Source organism: Gordionus sp. m RMFG-2023, chromosome 2 (genome assembly GCF_954871325.1).
Source record: "Gordionus sp. m RMFG-2023 chromosome 2, tfGorSpeb1-WG-v2, whole genome shotgun sequence".
Taxonomy (NCBI): domain Eukaryota; kingdom Metazoa; phylum Nematomorpha; class Gordioida; order Chordodea; family Parachordodidae; genus Gordionus; species Gordionus sp. m RMFG-2023.
The window spans coordinates 34668384-34689036 of NC_088776.1; the positions used below are offsets into that span (position 1 = coordinate 34668384).

Here is a 20653-nt window from a genome sequence, read left to right on the forward strand (position 1 = left end):
ATCCGATAGAATCGTGGGGTTAGATATTAAAAAAACGCGAAGGTTCAAAACATAACTCATCCGCAACTTTATCGGCCATCCCGAATGTAACCTGCCCCAGAGTATCAATATCCATCCGTTAATTCTATGCCAGTTTTGGCCTACTTATACTCCGCCACGAAATCTACCTCCTAGATACTTTAATTGCGGACGAATGGGTCACCTACAAACCAATTCCCTTCATCGACAATTCTATCCGTATCAAGATACCATCCCCGCGATTCGACACCAAGTGACAAAGGCAATTATGAATGACATCGTACATTAAATAAATCAAATCGAAGATGACAAATCCGCTTAACCTTTTATTAATTACATCAATATATAATATTAATCAGGGAATGGTATCAAAATCATATCAAACCATTTTAAATATCAATATACCCATAAATATGTAATAGACATAAAAGCTTCCAAATCTATAATATTTTAGCTATACATGTTAAGATTAAATTATGTATGATCTATATCAACTAAATAAATCTATATTTTATTCAATTAAATGTCATGACAAAAAAGATTAATAATTCTCTTTTTTTAAAAACCATTCATAAGTGAATATGTACAATTATTTAAATATTTTCAGATAATATTTTTCAGCAAAATATAATTTAGCCTTTCATCTTACTTTATAACATTAAGGGTTTCCTATTGCCTCTGACTAATGCAACTAATATATCTTGATACTTTCCTGATACATCATTCTAAACAAATATTATTAAAATTATAAATATATATTATAATTTTACTCTTATATCTTTTTCCAACGGGCTTTTATACATTTTAAAATATTCATTTTTAATGTCTTCTAAATCTATTTCTGATCTAGTAATCAAAATTCTAATCAGATCCTTGTCTTTAGTTCCAAATCCACTCTAATTTATAATATGAAATATTATTTATTTTTTAAAATGAACATATATTTGTTAAATTTTTTTATAAAGATTGTTTACCAAAGTTTATTTCAGAAATCGTAATAATGATTTACCTTCATCGCATGTCGTAGTCTCTTTGCGAAAAAAGATGCAGGATTTCGTATTGCTTCGACTAATTATTATTATCCTTTAAAAATATAATTTTTAAAAAAATAACCTAATACCAATAAGCTTTTTTGGATTTTCCCGGATGTTTCCTTAATGATAGCTTCTTCAATACTGTGACGAGAAATTCTTTGGTATTGATCAAAAATCAATCTTAACTGGGCATAATTTCGCTTGGTTAAAACGTCCACAAATGATTTAACATCTGTCCCGAAGGATCTTTGAACACCGCCTTGATATAATCTCTATATTATGATAATATGATTGAGTATAAATGAAAAGGAGAAGTTACTGATTTTAACATTTTATTAAAGTTATATATATATAAATATATTAAATTATTCAACCATTATCAAATATTTGTTAAAAAAATCAAAATAAATAGAACTCATAATCATGCTAAAATAAACTATATTATTTTACAGATCACCTCTAACTTCAATATTTTGTTACAATTTTTATTTTACATGATAAATTATTGTGTAACTTAAAAAAAATTATAATAATATAAAAAATATGTGTAAACTTTAGCGTCAACGAGAGCTTGTGCAGGATCTACATTTGTAGATTCATCTCTGTCACCCTATATTAAATTAATTTATGATAGAAAAAGAGATTTAATAAAGATTAAACTTTACTAAGCGCGACTAATAAATCTTCAACATATCCTCTCACATCGCCTTTAATCGAGTTGGTAACGTCCTTTTTGTACACTTCACAAAAACACGGTTAATTTAAAAAAACATAATGATAAAGAAGATATTATTTTTATTATTATTGAGAAAATTCAATAAAGGTTCTCCTCTAAAATATCCAATACAGATTTAGAAATTCAAATAAAATATATTATTTAATATTCAATTTATTTTTTACCTCCTCAACATAATAATTTACCTATTTAAACTCCGATGAAAATCCTTATTTAAAATTTATTATTAATGTTAAGAATTTATCATGTTTAATTAATTTGTTTACATCTTCTATAAGCATCCCTCATTGCCTTGATCTGCTGCGGGGTGCGGGTTAGCATAACTTCGATCAAAATATCAAAATCAGTTCCAAATCCCTAGTATAAATTATTAAATATAAAATAATATATTTTGTAGAAAGATTTATATAGTAAGATATTACTTTTATAGATTGTCTTATTATTTGAGCATCGTAATCACCTGGTGGAGTCATCAGCCCAACTAACGCATCTTGGAATTTACGATTAGTATCACTTTTGATATGAGCTACTAAATCCTAAAATTGAAAAAAAAAACTTTGATAACTCATATTCATAATATTCAATTGCCCATAATTCTCTAAAAAGGAAAAATATCATACTCTTTTATGTAGATTTTTATATTCCTTTGCAATTTCTTGTCTTTCAGCATTGGTTCTTCCACCTACCACGCTAATTAATTTATTTGAATCGGTTCCTATAATCAAATCGTTTAAAAAATAAATTATAAATAAATTATTAGGAAAGTAGTATAGTTATTAAAATTTGTTTATTTCGTTAAAATTTCTTTAAGTTAATCGAATGTTATCCTTAAGCAGTGATCTAGTCTAGAGTTTTACTTCAAAGGATAGGAGGGGGGGGGGAGGTTAAATTCTATAAAATTGAAATCAAATTTTACCTATATATAGTAATTTTAACTTTGTGACAGATTTTAATAAATATTTTTTCAGTTAAAATAATTTTAGAAAATAAAATATTAATATGGGGGAAAAGCTATTACATTATAAAATAAGATTATAATATTATATTTATTTTGTTCTTGATTTTTTTAAACTTTTGATTCGAAGCTTTATGGTTCATATTAGAGGTATGCAATGAGCGGGTTTTAACGGGAACGGCTCATTGTTTTTAAAAATATAACCCGATCGTTCGTCTACTTATGGTTTTTATTTATCTAAAAAAATTGTTAAATAAGCCGGCCCACTTAATGTTGAAAATTATTGTATTAGCTGGTTTGGCTCTTTATTTATTTTATTTTAATGTATTTTTACTTAAACTTTATGTGTTATCAAATATTTAAAACATCATGGCCCAACCTCACCATTTGATATTTATTTTTTTTAAAAAATGTTTTTTTCTTTTTATAAGTATCAATCTTTTTTATTTAACTTAAACTAATACATGACATATTTTATTATATTCTCTCTATTATAATGTTTTATGATATAAATAATTTTTAATAAATAGAAGTCTGTTCTGCTCATTTCGCCTGAAAAAATATTTCGAATTCCCTAGCCTATCGGTCTCCCATTGTTATAATAACTTGCCCACCCACCAACCAAATATTTAAATTTCCCAGTCTATCGTCAGCCCATTGTTTTAAAAATATTTTTTAACCTACCCACAGATCCTTTAAATGTTTAAAAGTTCGACACGGCGGGGTGGGGGGAGGGAGGTGAGAGTTGGGACTATAAACTGGCCCATTGCAGAGATCAAGTTTAGATAAAAATTTAATCCCATTTTTAATTTTGAAAAATGATGGGGGGGGGTGATGGGGGGGTACGTTAATACCTTGGAAACATAATGGAAACTACAACAGATTATATTTAAGGTTCCGAACTTATTCTAATCAATATTCGTTAAATATAACTTGAAAATACATCCGACATGCTATTATGAAAACTAATGATCATTGAGAATTTTAATTAGACTCTTTGTTTTAAGTAATAAAACCCTAAAGGATTTCCTGTAAAGAGTTTTATGTTTAAGCCTGTAAAAAGAAGATGAGCAAGATCTTTCGCACCCATGTGTCTAAGTCAAATTTTAAATTATAAAAAATCCTTTAATGTTAGAGAAACTCTGTATAATCTTAATGCTTCTAACATAATATTTGTTCAGATATAATTTTTAATTATTATAATATATCCAAAGTAACTAGATTATGCGACACCTGATTACATTTTGTAATTATAATAATAACTTAGTTTTGATGATGTTTATAAATGAAAATATACTTTTTCAAAATATGGCCAAAATATAAATAAAAACTAGAGAGCTTAAAGACTCCTAAGATATTATGGGAAATAAACATGAGGGGGAAGGCTAGTTCAGATAAAGAAATCCCTTTTTCGCAAGTTTATTTTCTTCGGGATTATTATTTCAACCTCTTCAAAATGTTAGTTGCATAATCGAGTGTTGTGGGACCTAGTGCCGTGTAATCCAGTGTCACCAGGTGACATCAAATTATATATATATTAACCTAATCCTATCAGAGCTTGACCCAAAATTTTTGCATCGGCAATTGGATTGAAATTTGGTGTTGGTTCAATTGTACCTGCTTGCTATAATAATAAAGAAATCAGATAAATAATAAATAAAAAGTAGAAACAAAATTCTAAATATGATAAATATTAAACCCATATGTATTAAAGAATGTGAAAAACACAGACAATTTTTATTCCTTTTTTTAGGTATTTTACATTCCATTTGACTAATCTTAACAGTAAAGGAGACCGTGACTGGACAAACCATTTTTATAATCTATAATATTGTAATTCATATATTTTGGGAATTAAATATATATTAATAGATTACCTACGATTATATACCATTATTGGGCACTATTAAAATTTATTAGTAAACTATCTTTTTTTAAAAATTTTATTTTATGTGAAAGTTTTGATTTTTTCCAACAAGCCCCAACCATAGATTATTTAAATCATCTTATGGGGCTTCCAAATGACAAAAGGATTATTTTTATTTCTTAGGATTAATATTTATTGAATAATTATAATATTTTATTATTTGTATCTACTATAAAATAAAGTTTAGCCAAAATCAAAATATACATAAAAATTGAAATATAATTTTATATTAGGACGTATAAAAACTTGATTCTTTCCATTTTCAATAATATCTCATAATTGATACGAGTATAATTGACAAAATAACCAAAGAAAAAATATAAATTAAAATTATATTTTATAATGATAGCTCAAAGTACCCTGGGTTAGCCACCACTACTAGCACTACTTTATTAATCATAATTAAAATAATAAATAATATCTTTCTAAACTTTTTCAAATTACAAAATAAGGTTCACATTTTGCTATAAAAGTTAAATTATATATTTTAAACAACTAAAATAAAATTTAAATATCTTACTAGTGTTTATATTTAAAACTGGTTTGATTCGCCCCAGTTTAACTAACTCCTGACTACCCTAGTTATTAGATTTAAACAATGTTCCCTAACCATATCAAGTTTCCTAACAACTTAATTAATGTAATTTTGATTAAGAAAATAAAATTTAATTTAAATTCGATTTTTCAAATTACAAAATAAGGTTCATATTTTGCTATAAAAGTTAAATTATATATTTTAAACAACTAAAATAAAATTTAAATATCTTACTAGTGTTTATATTTAAAACTGGTTTGATTCGCCCCAGTTTAACTAACTCCTGACTACCCTAGTTATTAGATTTAAACAATGTTCCCTAACCATATCAAGTTTCTTAACAACTTAATTAATATAATTTTGATTAAGAAAATAAAATTTAATTTTAAATTCGATTTATAAATCATAACAGGTGTCAGACATCCCTGCTCCTTAACTTCCATAATAAATGTTTAATTACTTTTTAATTAAATATATAATAGATTCATTTTATTCCAAAAATTTAAACATAATATGACCCAAAACCTCCAAGTGAATAATCAGTGAGTTTAATTAATATACATAGAGATTTAATCCCTAATGCAAAACAACTTTTTGAAAAATTGGTTTGCAAAGATGATTAAATTTTCATTTATGAACGATATTTTGATTAACTTTTTAAATCATCTTATAATGTTTAATATATTTTATTCGATTTACCGGTGTAGTATTGTAATATCAATACCATCTAAAATCAATACGGTATTGATTCTATAATTTTGTAAATTCAATATCATCTAAAATCATTATGGTATTGATTCTATAATTTTGTAAAATCAATACCATATTGATATATGACCGAACCCACCTTTCACGAATAAAATCTAAAATATAATTTACAAATCTTTGAATCGATATTTATAGATGAATCGACAATTATAGATAGCACATAATAAAAATAGAAAATCATTTTTATAATCATTTAAATATATTTAAAAATATTAAATCTATTAAAAAAATTTCATAAATCGAAATGGTCACCAATATTTTGAAAAATTATATAATAAATTTTTACAATATTAATGGCCACCAATATATTTGAAACGATGAAAAAATATATAATGAATAAATATTTTACAATTTTAATGGCCGCCAATATATTTGAAGCTATGGAAACAACTCTTAAAAATCAATACGGTATTAATTCTACAATACCAAAAACTACGGTATTGATTCTACAATGATAATATCAATACGGGATAGAAGCTATAATGGGTATTGATTTCACAATCATAGACCGGTCTATAAAGCAATAATAATGAACAATATTATACTCGCTCTTAAATATTTTGTATTTTGCAATATTTTAATATTTGTATTCGAAATTGTCATATTTTCAGGGATGCGAACCTTGCAAAATTTTAGCCCCGGGTTCGGTTTGGGTTCGGTTTAAGTAAAAAATAAAAGGTGGGTTCGGTTCGGGTTCGGGTTCGGTTTATGGAAATATTTTTGAACCCGAGTTTGGTTCCGGGTTCAGCTCGGGTTTAAGAATTTTCGAATTGATATTAAAAAACCAGACATAAATTTGTTATAAAAATAAATTTTTTATTTTATTTATAGGCAAAATACATTTAAAAATACAAAACAGTCATAAACCTTGAAATAAAAGAGTTAAAGAGGATAAATTTTAAATAGCAATGATTTCATAGAATTAAAAAACAGTTATATAAATTTAATTTCAATTATAATATACACTTCATTAATATATATTAAAAATTAATCTGAACAAAAAATAAATCAATATAATAATTTTTACTTTGACTTGTTCATTCCATTAATTAGTAATCTTTGAGACTTAAAAATTAAAAATAAATGGCGTGAATGTATTTAATTGCTTTAAATTTATGTAACACTCCAATAGGAATCTTTTAAGATAAATTTTTAAAAAAAATAAAAAATGGCATAAATGAATTAAGTTGTTTAAAATTTATTATCATTTCACTTAAAAGGTATTATGATAATTTTTAAAATCTCAATTAAATTATTAATATTTGTATTTACAATTATACAAATATCTTAATATATGATTTTAAAAAATGCACTGAACCCGCTTGAACCCGGGTTCATAAAAATTCCTGGGTTCGGTTCGGGGTTGTAAAAATTTTATAAATGGGGTTAAGGTTCGGTTCGGGTTCAGATTTTTTTATCAAAAACCCTGGTTTACTCCTCCGGGTTCAGGTTCGGTTCAAATCCCTGTATTTTAAAATAAAATTAGTTCTAATAATTTGATATGATGATTAGTTCTAATAAATTTTTAATGTTCCAGAAAAATCATTCATTATAAAAAAAAATTATCTCCTTCCCCCCTTCCCCATAGAAAATATCTGATTAAGCACCTGATCGTAATAGATATCTTACGTAGAAAATTTAGTTGAAAGCCAGTCGTTTAAAGCTATTTTCAAATGTAGTGAGTTACCTAAAGCTACTTTTAAAAAAAGGAGTAGCGCGTTAATAGATACTAGTAATTAAAAAATTACCTTTAGGCAACTTTAAATAAAAATTATGTAAATATTATTGGGAAAAACACAAAAAAACTAAATTATATTTTTAAAACTACTGAATAAATATATTAAAAATATAAAATATATATTTATCTGAAATTTTTGGAAAAGGAAATAAACACTCTTAACATTATTATCAATTACAAAATCACCTTCTTTTAGTATAATGTTTTTAATTATTTTTGATCAGATGGTCGATTATAATTTTAACTCGAGCATATGGTATTTTATAGTGGCTCAAAAAACCTGTCGTCTTGAAACTTTACTCGTTTTTTTCTCAATTATCTATAATTTGATCGAGTCGTAATTTAGAAAAATTGAGATAAAATGTGCTAAAATTTAAATAACTCAGATCTCTTAAATTCTTTTCCCCCAAAAAGGGTTAGATGTCTCATTGTTGGATGCTAACCTTTTCCAATATCCATAATTATAAATAGATGGCAATCTCTGATCAAAGGCTAACTTGATCTTTCTTAAGAAATTATGGGTCACATTCACTAATTATCTTCCAAGTCCAAAAGGTCATAGCCTATTTTTAACAAAAGTCTTATTCGTTCATTGGATTTAGATGAGGAGAGTTAGTGGAAGATTGAGCAGATTTTATAAATCCTGTGTAATTAACATAACAGAAAAATCATATTTATTCGGGCAACAATTATGGTAAAAGTGTTTCCTGGTGATTGATAAAAACATAAATTTATTATTATTCTTATGCGCATTAAAATAACATAATTTTCTCAATAAAAGATCTCCTTTTTATAGCATCATTTAATTTATATAGTATATTAAAAATGTAAACAAGAATATGTAAAAAATATTAATTAACATATTCCTTAATTCAAAATTTCATTTTACCTGCGATAAATCGACTAATAAGAGCAAGATTGACAATATCAAAATCATCTTAGTTTAAGATCAAAATTTCCAACGAATGATAATTTATAAAATCAAAAATTATAAAGACAAATGTTAATTATATTTATTGAGCTTGTGGTACAAACATGATCTTGAAATTTATATTTATACTATATATATATAATATTGATTTAAAAAAAATGATATCCAATATTTTTTATCAATTTATTTAACACGAATAATATATGACAAGTGTGATATTATAATTTTAAATATAAACTTGGCTAATATCAAATAGTTAATTATCAACTTTCGAAATTCTAATCATATTTAGATAATAATGGTAAATAGAATCAAAAAAATTGAAAAATTTATTTGGATGCATTATAATAATGAATATATATTATATCACATAAATTTAGTATTTTACATTACATTAACATCATATTAAATTTAAAGTATAAGTTACATATTATTGATGTATATTTCATTATAAACTGAAATTTAAATAATATTTGATTTTGAATATGTTTTTTTTATGTTTTATTGCCCCTAACTAAGGCGACCAAAACATCTTGAAATTTTCCGTGAACATCTCCCTAAAACAAGAAGAAAAAAATTAACAAAGGTATTTAGAAGTTACTCTTATAGCTTTTTCCAAGTCTTTTCCGTATTTTTGATGATACACACTTCTTATTTTATCTAAATCCACTTCAGATCGTGTCGTTAAAACTCTGATTAATTCATCTTCACTGGTGCCCATACCCTTTCCATAAAAATTTAAAAAAATTTATTTATAAAAATTGTAAATATATATATATCGATGGGTTAATATAGATTACCTTGAGGGAGTGTCTCAACCTTTCAGCAAAATATCCAGCAGGATCTTTTATGCACTGCACTATTATTTTTTTTTTAAATTAAATAAATTTTCAAATGTTAGGGGAAAATAAAAGTGATTATTTAAACTTATAGTTAGTAGAGTTTTTTGAGGCTTTCCTGAAATTTCCTTTTTTATGGTATCCTCTATGGGCCTCTGAGATACCTGTTTGTATTCTTCAAATATTTGTCTCAATTGGTCGTAATTTCTTTGGCTTACGATTTCATTCAATACCGGTAAATTAGTCCCCACATTTCTGCCTCCAACTTTGAATAGTGCCTGTAATGTTATGAAAAGTTCTAGTTCAGAAATGTTAACCGATGAAAAATAAATAAATTATCATAAAAATTAGATATAGCGCCTGATTTAGATTATACTCAGAAATTCAATTTAAATCATATTACTGTATAATTCAGTTTCATTAATATTCTAATTGCATTCTTTATTAATTTTCTCATATATAATCTGAACATTAAGGGTTTTATATAAAATGTTAAAAGAGGTCCATTCGAATAAAATATGCTTATAAAATCAAGTATATTTAAATCACCTCGGCATCATTTTTGGCTTGTATACGATCTACAGTATTGGAATCATCCCTAGTTCCCTTGTGTATGAAGTATATTTTTTATTTAGAAAATAAATTTTGACAAAAGGGATATTGATAATTATTACTATAATAAAGTATCTTCACAAAAATATATACTTTGCTAAGTTGAACTAAAAGATCTCGAACATCAGGGCTCACAGCTTTGGTTATATCTTGAGTTAGATCTTTTTTGTATACTAAAAATTTGAAGTGATATAATTGAATAATGTATTGATAGAAAATTAATCTACGTTGTTGATAAGCGGCCTTCATTCCCTGAATTTGCCTGGGTGTTCTAGTTAATAATATCTCTACCAAGAGATTCAAATCCAATCCATAACCCATGCCAAAACCCTATAAGTTTAAAAAATAGAAAAAAACGAAGGTATCAAATATATACCTTTAGTGCTTTATTCGCTAGCTGAGCATCGAATTCTGCAGCGGGTGTCATAAGGGCCACTAAAATGTCTTCGTATTTACCACTGGTATCACTTTTTATATGGGCCAGAAGGTTCTTTTACATTTATTACAATCATAGTATCAATATATAGTTTAAATAATTTTTATTTTTACATAATAAAAATGATTTAAAATTAAGTAATCATACTCTTTTAGCCACATTTTGATATTCCTGAGCTATCTTTTGTCTTTCAAAGTTAGTCCTACCAGCTATAATACGAGTAACAGTCTTATCGTCGGTTCCTTTTTTATAAATAATTTAGAATATGATATTAGTTCATAATTGAATCATATATTAACTTACCGATTCTTTTCAAAGCTTTTTTCAATGTTTCAGCATCACCTCTCGCGTTAAAGTTTGGTTGCGGATTAATAGTCCCCGAACTCTTTATATTTTAAGAACACCAATTATTTAAAAAATTTGTTATCATATAACACATCATAGAAATACATGTTATTAGTAAAATTTTAAGAATGATGATATACTAAATAATCGCCACTCTATATATATCTTTAAAAAAAACGAAGAAAATAATTAATGCTTACTTACCACGATAAGGCATAAATTTGAGAATATTAACACGTTCACTATCAAGATAAGAAACATTTTTTATATTGTAACGTGATATTGCTAAGATTTAACAGATTAAAAATATTTAAAACTTTAATAATTGTATTTTTTTAAAAAATTAAAATTAAAAATGACCAATTAAGTAAGTTCTTTTAAATGTGAGGAACAGTCTAAGATTATTATTTTTAAAGTATTTTTATTTTGTATAAGATTTTTTGAAAAAAAGATTCCTTTTTAACCTTCAAGAAAATAATGTTATTTTTGTGTCAAAAAAAGCATATGTGGCGATATATGTCAAATCTTAAAATTTGGTTTTGGAACGGGGTATTTTTTTTATCGTTCTTTTAGTTTTTCTAAAAAAAGGGAATATAATTAATAATTATTAAGTAATTTACCGCTATTACTATTATATGCATAATTTTTTATAGCAACAAGCTTAACTATCTATATATTTTTAAATTGTAAGAATTTTAATGAAATAGATATATAACAAAATAGACCAAAACTATTTCACAGAGTAGGGTTTTTTGTTGTTAATTAACTAAATCGTCAAATTTAGAGGATGTTATAAAAATCTTTCAAATTTTATTATTCGAAGTAGGGTTAGATTTTTATTATTAAATCTTCCAAATGAGTGCTGATTTGACTCGATTCAGATTAAGATTATTCTGCTGGTGAAATTCAATATTGTTTTCAAAACTTTTCATCTTTTTTTAACTTTAATATTTTTTTTTCTAAAATATAATATAACTTTAGAAATATTTAAAAACAAAGGAACAACAACAAAAAATATACACCGAGAATGCTGACATAATTCTATCGGCAGACCTCCATAGATATGTGTTGCCTAATAAACTCTTTATTTGGGTCCCGGAGACCGGGAATATCCTGAGGTAGGTATCTTCTCAAAATATTTAAAAACTAATAAACTTTGAGATTTAAAAATATGTCAAACATGTATTTTAATAAGGTGCTTAAGTAGAGCTAAAAAGTTTGGGACAAAATTGCTCATGAAAAATTTCAGAAGCAAATTTAAATTTTAACATACCTAAAGTAACTTTTTAAATTTTTACATTTTCACTAATAACTTTTTTATAAACGTTGTTTGGACTTAATATTAAATGATAAATATTTTATCATATATAAAAATATTGACACAATTTATGGTCTTTTAGTAAATTTTGATGCACTCTATCTTAAAATTATAATTTAATTAATTGTGAAGACCTGGGGCAGGTTTTGGCGGGGTCGTATTAGCCATTTTCAAGCAGGGATTATTTTGAATAAAAAAAAATGCAACTAAATTTATAAAAACATTAGAAGCATATGAAGATGTTTTACTTATTTCTTGTAATTATATGACAGATTTGATTTATATGGCAGCAAGTATACGGGTGATATAAATCCCTAATAAATTTAACATATTTGACAATTTATTTTTATTTATTTACTTAGAATCAATACTTTTATATAAATATTTTTTTAAATTTAAAAATAAAGAAGCGCTATGACATGTAACGTGAAAGGATAATAGGTACCCCAGGTATTTTTCATAAAATACAAATTTTCATTTTTTTAAATTTCTCATTTTAAAACTAAATGATTTTTTTCTTAAATATTAATTTCTAACGTAGAAATATATGCAAAAAATAAAAATACGTTTTAACATTTTAGAAAAAATGCTTTGTCTATTTTTTATACTTCAATTTTTTATGGGCAATATAACCCCGGTCTTTCCTAATAAGTTCTTAAAAGTATCATAATTTATATCGAGAAACTTTTGTAATTTTTAATTGCATCTACTTTATTTTCATACTGGTGTAGTTTGTGCTATATATGTGATGCCTTAAATATACCCCCTCCCCCTTATTTTTTCGATACAAGATTTTAACATGGTAATTAATACTTGTAGCAATGATTGTGTATGTTTATGGTCTGTGTGTTCTGTAATAATAACATCATCCTACATTTGCTATGTCTTTTAATAATTTCTTCATACACTGGAGATTTGGCACTTATATAAATTAGTCTACGATATAGAATGTATACGTATGCCATAATAAAATATTCTCTAAACCGTTTGCTAATTTATTAGATATGTCTTCAACCGAAATCTTCGCAAACTCAGACTCTACTGTCTTTGATACGCTTACGGATAAGGAGCCCATTCAATCGGAGTGATCATGACAACAGCTTCCAGTACTTAATCCTTTGATAACAAATATATTTCCTGTTCCACTAGTATTTATAAAAGAAAAGACAGTACTATTGATAGGAAGGAGTTGTAATTTTTTAAAGTATACTAGGGGAGACCAGAGCTAGTCGGTGCAATTTTTGTCAAAATCATCATAGCTTCGAAAATAATGATCATATAAGATCTTACAAAATACCAATAGATACCTTAAACATCTACCTATAAATATATACTGTGATATTTTTTAAATATTTAATAATTATTTCTCTAGAAAGGTTTTAGTAAAAGTCATTTTTTGAACCTAGTAGCCCCGAACCCGTGGCTAGTCGGATCATCGATGGGGCTAGTCAAATCAAGTGGTTTATTAGGTTTCTTATGGGACAAAAAAATTTTTTTTCAGATTTTAATATATAACTATGATACTTTATTTATATAATATTCTATTTACAATTATAACAAATAAAATAACAATCTTTTTTGACAGAGAACCACTCTACATTGAAACCAATCTTCAAAATTATGAAAACTTTTATAATCCTGTTTACATATAATACACACATCTTTTATTAATTTTTTATTAATGTTTATTTTTTATTAATAATAAATTTACTCAAAATTTATCTAATTCTATATTTAAATATATAACATCATTTGATTTTGTTATCTGGCTAAATATAATCTGATAACTAAAATGTTCATGTCCAATAAAATGAATTAATTTTAATCATATTATATTGTCACAGGCGCGTAACCAATGGGAGGGAAAGGGGGAAATTCCCCCCCCCATCGCAAATTTGACTATTTTCATAAATATCATTTTAAGCTAATAAAAATTTTACCCCCACCCCCCAGACCCACACCCCCCCCCCCCCCACCAATCAAAATTTTACAAATATTTGAATATCAATTTTCCAACATATTATTCAAAAATATTAATAAAATGTAAAAATATTTAGTCAAAGAGATTGAAATCAAACGATAATTTATAAATAAGGCTGAGCATGAAAAAAAGTAATGTGTCGTTAGCAGCGATATCATTATTGAATTCAATTGATCAATCAGAGTTTATCAGTGCTGCTAGTTGCATCAATAAATTATTTTTAGCTCACTACTTTGTAGAAATTTACAAAAACCAAATTTAGATTTGGTTCAAGTTATTGATTTGGCGGAAAATATACATGAACAGGTAGATACAATAAGAATGAATGTAGATAAATATTTTCATAATATTTATCTAGACGTTGAATCGAAGGCTAAATTTTATGATATAATACTAATTAAACCTCGTCTAGCACCTAGGCCATTATTGAGATGAAAATAAATATTGGCTCAACTGAAGAATATTATAAAATATCCATTTTCATCCCATTCTTAGATACTTTTTTATAGCAAATAAAAGTACGGGTTTTAGATAAAAAACAAGTCTTTAGCAATCTTCAAGTTTTATTACCCAAAGATCCTTCTTCATTTTCTAATGCCACTATTGGTAAAATTAAATATTTAGAAAAATTTTATTCCTATGAGATTGATACTGAAATAAATTTAATCAGTGAATTCGAATTGTGGTATAAATATTTATACGTTTAGCTATTTTACCTGAGCATGCTATTGATGCGCTCAATCGGTGTAAAGAAACCTTGGCTCAATTTCCTAATATTTCGAAGTTGTTTTATATTCTTGCATGTTTGCCTATTACAACATGTACGAATGAAAGGACTTTTTCCAACTTGAGAAGGTTGAAAACATATTTACGAAGTACTGAATCTTGGCTAAATGGGTTAGCTCTGTTAAATATACACAGAGATTTGGTTCCAAAGACAAACTAAATAATTAAAAATCTTGTATTTGATAAGAAGTTAAAAAAAACTTGTTAATTTAATTATTTTCTAGTCAATATTTTAAACTACTATTAGTATTTTCAATAAAAAAAATTATATTCTACTTATATTGTACGAGAATTTAAGCTGAAGCTAGTTTTTAAAGCAAATTTTATAAAAAAAATGACATTACACTTTATTTCAACTTTACATATAAATAAACCTTTACATTTAAAAAAACTTCATTAAATATAATATACCTAACTTGAAATAATAAAAAAGAGGCTTGTAATATCCTATCCATAAGCACGAATTAGTAAATAATAGTTAAAAATAGAAATATAATTATTATTAAATTATTCATAATTTAATAGAATAGCTAAATAAGACCCGGCCTAAAAGGGGTTTGGGGGCGAAGCCCCCAAAAAAAATTTCCCCCCTATAAGAAAATCCTGGATACGCCACTGTATTGTCAATTAAAATAGATATATATAAATATTTGTATGTTAGATATAATTCATTTTAAATACATTGATATTATTATCAGGTTAAAATTTATAAGCTAAAATGTTCATATCCAATAAAATGTTTAATTTGAATCATATTATATTGTCAATTAAAAAATATGTATATGAAGATTTTAGTTTGCAAGATATTTATTTAGGTCTGATATTATATTAAAATTGAAATGTATTATGAAAAATCAATCACATTAATAAATTTATATAAAATTATTATTTAATATATTACATTTATAAAATATAATATTTTTTTTTTCTCTTTAGCTTTCACCTTTTCTGGTGGTAAGCTCCTTTAACATCTCTCTCCACTTTATGTTATTCATACAATCTCTTTTATCTAATTTATACTTCTTAACTTTATTTCCTATTTAGTTCACAGGCCTTCTCATTGTGTGCCCATACCACCTACGTCTGTTTACCATTAACTTAGTCTTAATGGGCACTACCTTTAAAATATTTAATATTCTTGTACTGCGCACTTTATCCTTTCTTGTTACCCCAGCAATCATCCTCAGCATTCTCATCTCCATAGTTTGTAGACTTCTCTCGTCTGATTCTTTGGTTGGCCATGTTTCCGAACTATATAGAATAGTTGGTTGTACTATGGAACTGTAAATTTTTCCCTTTAATTTGTGTGGGATTCTTTTGTCAAATAGCACTCCAGATAAAGATCTCCACTTTAACCACCCTTGATTAATCTTACTCTTTATCTCTTTTTCTATTGTGCCGTTTGTTTGTATAGTGGAGCCCAAATATTTGCAGCTTTCAATTGCCGATATCTGCCATTCATTTATTTCAATACTCTCTGTTTGATCTCCTCCTATCACCATATACTCCGTCTTTTCCCTATTTACTTTTAATCCGTGCGTTTCTAGGATATTTATCCAACTCACTAATCTTTCTTTCATTTTATCCTTAGATTAGGCAAGCATCACAATATCATCTGCTGCAAATATTATATTCCACGGAACTGTTTGCGTTATAGACTGTGATAATAATCTATTACTGTTATGAAGAGATGTGGGCTGAGAGCCGACCCTTGATGAACTCCTTCGGCTATTGTAAAGCCTGCTGAAGTACCTGTTGTGCTACGGACCATTGTTGTATGGCCCATATACATATCCTGTATTATTCTTAGATATTTTTCGGGAACCTTTTTGTGGCGTAGCGCCCACCAGATAAGTTTTCTTAGGATTCTATCGAAGGCCTTTTCTAGATCGAGAAAGACCATGTGTAGCATTTTGTTCTTTTCCCTGTATTTTTCGCTCATTTGCCTAATTGCGTGGATAGCATCGGTTGTTGATCTTCCAGGCATAAAGCCAAACTGAGTTTCTCCTATTTCTATTATATCCCTTAATCTTTTTTCTATTATTTTTTTGTATAGTTTTAAACAGTGTGACATTAGTTATGCCCCCGTAATTTTGACAATTGTGTATCCTCTTTATTTTTGAAGCTAGGAACTAGATAGCTCTGCCTCTATTTTTGGGGAACCTCTTCATTTCCAACTATTTTATTGTACAGATTCATGAGGAGATGTATTCCATCATCTCCTAGTGCTTTAAGGCTTTCTATTGGAATATCATTTGGACCCCTAGCTTTGTTTTTCATATGCTTGAGGCATGTGATTCTTTCTATTGGAATATCATCTGGACCCCTGCTTTGTTGTTTTTCATATGCTTGAGGCATGTGATTATTTCTTGTTCTGTTATAGGTTGTACAAGGTTTTGACATGGGGAGTGTTGATCTAGATGTAGTATGTGGTGATTAAAGTTGAGAAGCTCCTGAAAATATTCTTTCCATCTATTCATTTTTTTTCCTTTATTATCAATTTCCCATCGTTATTTTTGATTACTTTCGGAGCTCCGTTTATATCCCTAGAGTTCTTTTTGTTTGGCTAATCTGTATATTTTATTTTGCCCTTCTTTGGTATGTAGATCTTCGTACATGTCATCGTATGCCATAGATTTGGCCCTAGCCACCGCCTTTGTAGCTATTATCTTGGATTTTTTGTAATTTATTTTGTCATCTGGGTTTTTGGATTTGTACCATAGGGCTTTTTTCTCCTTTATAGTGGTTTGTAATAAAATATAATATTTTATCCATTTAATAAATGGTATTTTTCTTAATGAGATATCATTTTCATACAGTTTTATAGTTTCTTCATAATATTTTTTTAGTAAAAATTTTACTATATTGAAGTTTGCATATATATTTGGGTGCCATAATAATATAATAAAAATTGACTGATTGCGCCGACTAACCACGATTCTACTAACCTCACTGGTGGTAATATTACTAATTTGATCTTAACATATATTTAAGCATTATATATCAATCTGAATCTTTCCCAAATATTAAAATAGATATATAAATTTCATATAATGTTCATTTTGTCATGTTTAAACTTTTAATTTTTTAATACAACCTAATAATATTAAGTAAAAATATTGTAATTTTTACGTCAAAAACCTCTCATAACTGATAAAAATTTAAATAGCTAAATATTATAAATTATTTTCTTCCCCAATTATGGATATTATAGAATTCTATTTTAGAACTAAATTTCAATTTTTATTGGTTTTAAAATAAAATCCTTTGAACCGACAAGCCCCTTACGCCGACTAGCCCTGGTCTCCCCTATTGCATTATTTATCCAATTTAATTTTTTGAGTCTGTTAATTTTATTTTCCCTCCATACTATTTATTGCATTTAAATAATTTATTACCTTGTTTGATAGTTTTAAATTAATTATATAATCGAGAATCACATTTACCAAAATGTAATATGTCACCTATGAGATCCAGCCAAAGGTAGGGTAAAAAATAGGGTGAGGGTTGTATATGAGGCGCCGCCCTCCATGTAAAAATCAATTAAAAAAATTCCTACATAACAAAATAGTTTTAATTGGCAACCCTTAATATTCATGAGAAATACTAATGTTTATAATAATTTCATAATTTTAAACTATTTATTTTTCTAAATTATATATATATGATTAATTAAATGCCCGTTTCTCCTTTTTTTTTATAAAAGGGCACAATAATATGTATTTCAAGTTTATTTTTAATTAACTTCAATACTAACCATACTAAACAACATTATGAATATATTTCTTTGCTTAAATTCGAACAATCTATTTGTGTATTTCATATATACAAATAATTTAAACAGATAAAGATATACAGTTGTTTATTTTATACAATTCGCGATTTTAATATTACATTATAATATATTATACTTATAAATAGTCTATAAAAAATGCTATAAATCATTTTCAAACAAATTTTGTATTTCGGTGGAATAAATGACCATTAGCTTTTAACTATATATAAATATAAAAGACATATATAATTTAAATTAAATATGTAATTCATTAAATAAAATTTGCATTAAGATTAATGTTAAAATAATAGTAGATGTTTCTTATATTATTTATATAAATATATCCAAGAGAAATTATAATATAACAGATCATAATATTAACCTGAACATTAGTTCAACACAGACAGAGTTTCTAGTTGAATATAAAAACTTGATAAATTTTTTAATAAATTCTGTAAAATATAAATAAATATACCAATTTGTTTAATATTATTTTACTTTTAATTGTATCATATTCATAGTTTAATGCTAGGCATCGAATAGTCTATATTAATCTGTTTCGCTAAAACATTATTAAAAAGATTATATATTGAAAAAAAATACTTTTTACGCATTAATATTAATATAGTTGGCATTTTCATTATTATTTAATTTTTATCAATAATACAATAATTAAGAAAGATATCACAAATAAGTCTAGTGTTTCGTTTTTTAAATATGAATTATTTTTAATTTAGCTATTTTAATCATACCCTCCACCCAGTTCGAAACAAAAGTAGAGAATTTTATAGTAACCCCCCCCCCCCCCTATATAAAAATTTTCGAATATTTAATGTTATTAATTATATCATATTTATTTTATATTTGATGTTACATTGGATCTAATAATCTAAAATAATTTTTGTAAGCTAAGTAAGTAATAAATTATCTATATATCGTAGAGTTCAGCGAATCTTCGTTTATAGTAAATCCCGTGGAAAAAAAATGCGGAATAAAAAAATATGCGAAAGAAGTAAAAAAAACGACTGATGTTTGCACCTTTATTCTCTCGAGTAATATAAGCTAATTGGAGAAAATTTTATTTTCAACCTAACTACAATATTTATAACATTTATGCACAGAATTGAAGGAGGTGGGTTGTACGACTTAAGATACTATTTTAAACAAAAAATGATTAGTCTATAATTAATAAATATGCTAATGCCTTGCAGAAGTAATCAGCTCATAAAGTTGTCTTAAATTAACATTTCGATATTCACTATTTTTATTTACAATCACGACATTGATATTAAATAAATTGTTAGAATTTTATAGTTTGGAATATGAGTTTTTGACTATTTTTAAAATTTTCCCACAAATTTAAAAATGAAAAGGTTGAACCCCGTCAAAGTATAATGACTAGGGACCACCTTGTAATCAATTGCAAAAATTGATAGAATAATGATGAAAATGCCAAATATTTAATCACAAAATAACCATGAAGATAATTTTAATAAATATTACATTTAATTTGTTCATTCCTAAATAAAAGACATGACATTTAAATAAATTTTTTTTAGAGTTTTGTTAGTTAGAATACATATAAATAATCATAGACACGTGTATGCTAAGAAATTTAAATGTTAAAATTTGTATTTTTTTACTTTTTTGATTAGATGTTATAGTTTCATGATTATTGATAATCAAATTTGACGTTTTAGATATATCACCATTAAAATAACACGCATTTTTCCTTGGACAATTTATAGAATTTAGACGACATTTCTTGTCTTTTATTATAAAGTTATCGCTCTTTTGACTGAGAAATTTTTAAATATATAGTAGATAAAAAAAAATAGTTCCTATTCAAGAAATTATACCATTATTACTAGAAACATACTTCTTATATCTTTTCAAAGGATTTATAAAATGCCACATAC

General features: G+C 26.0%; 2 protein-coding genes across 2 annotated transcripts in view; both read right to left on the bottom strand.

Moving 5' to 3' along the window:
• Nucleotides 1–587: 587 nt before the first annotated feature.
• LOC135924284 (annexin A6-like) lies at nt 588–11237 on the bottom strand. Its single transcript, XM_065459339.1, has 22 exons — nt 11079–11237; nt 10833–10914; nt 10677–10771; nt 10470–10583; nt 10321–10423; nt 10187–10266; nt 10031–10087; nt 9570–9759; nt 9443–9501; nt 9244–9366; nt 9158–9199; nt 8601–8654; nt 4286–4367; nt 2409–2503; nt 2211–2324; nt 2055–2145; nt 1713–1792; nt 1606–1662; nt 1132–1324; nt 1028–1086; nt 789–914; nt 588–743 (listed from the first exon to the last, which is right to left on the bottom strand). Exons 1-22 carry the CDS (start codon nt 11133–11135, stop codon nt 669–671), a joined length of 2028 nt encoding a protein of 675 aa, XP_065315411.1. The 5' UTR covers nt 11136–11237; the 3' UTR covers nt 588–668.
• An 8031-nt stretch (nt 11238–19268) lies between these two features.
• LOC135923444 (gamma-aminobutyric acid type B receptor subunit 2-like) overlaps nt 19269–20653 on the bottom strand; it is a 69139-nt gene continuing 67754 nt past the window's right edge. The window contains exon 19 of the mRNA XM_065458185.1: nt 19269–19296. Within this exon, the coding sequence (XP_065314257.1) occupies nt 19284–19296 (13 nt within the window). The 3' untranslated portion in view covers nt 19269–19283. The remainder of the gene's footprint in view (nt 19297–20653) is intronic.

Coding starts and splice junctions, on each gene's coding strand:
- LOC135924284 (XM_065459339.1), bottom strand. CDS start 11,135: ATGTTTCTTATCTTGATAGTGAACGTGTTAATATTCTCAAATTTATGC. Junction 10,584..10,676: donor ATCAAAATGTGGCTAAAAGA/GTATGATTACTT, acceptor TAAATGTAAAAG/AACCTTCTGGCCCATATAAA. Junction 9,200..9,243: donor ACTTGGAAAAAGCTATAAGA/GTAACTTCTAAA, acceptor TTCTTGTTTTAG/GGAGATGTTCACGGAAAATT.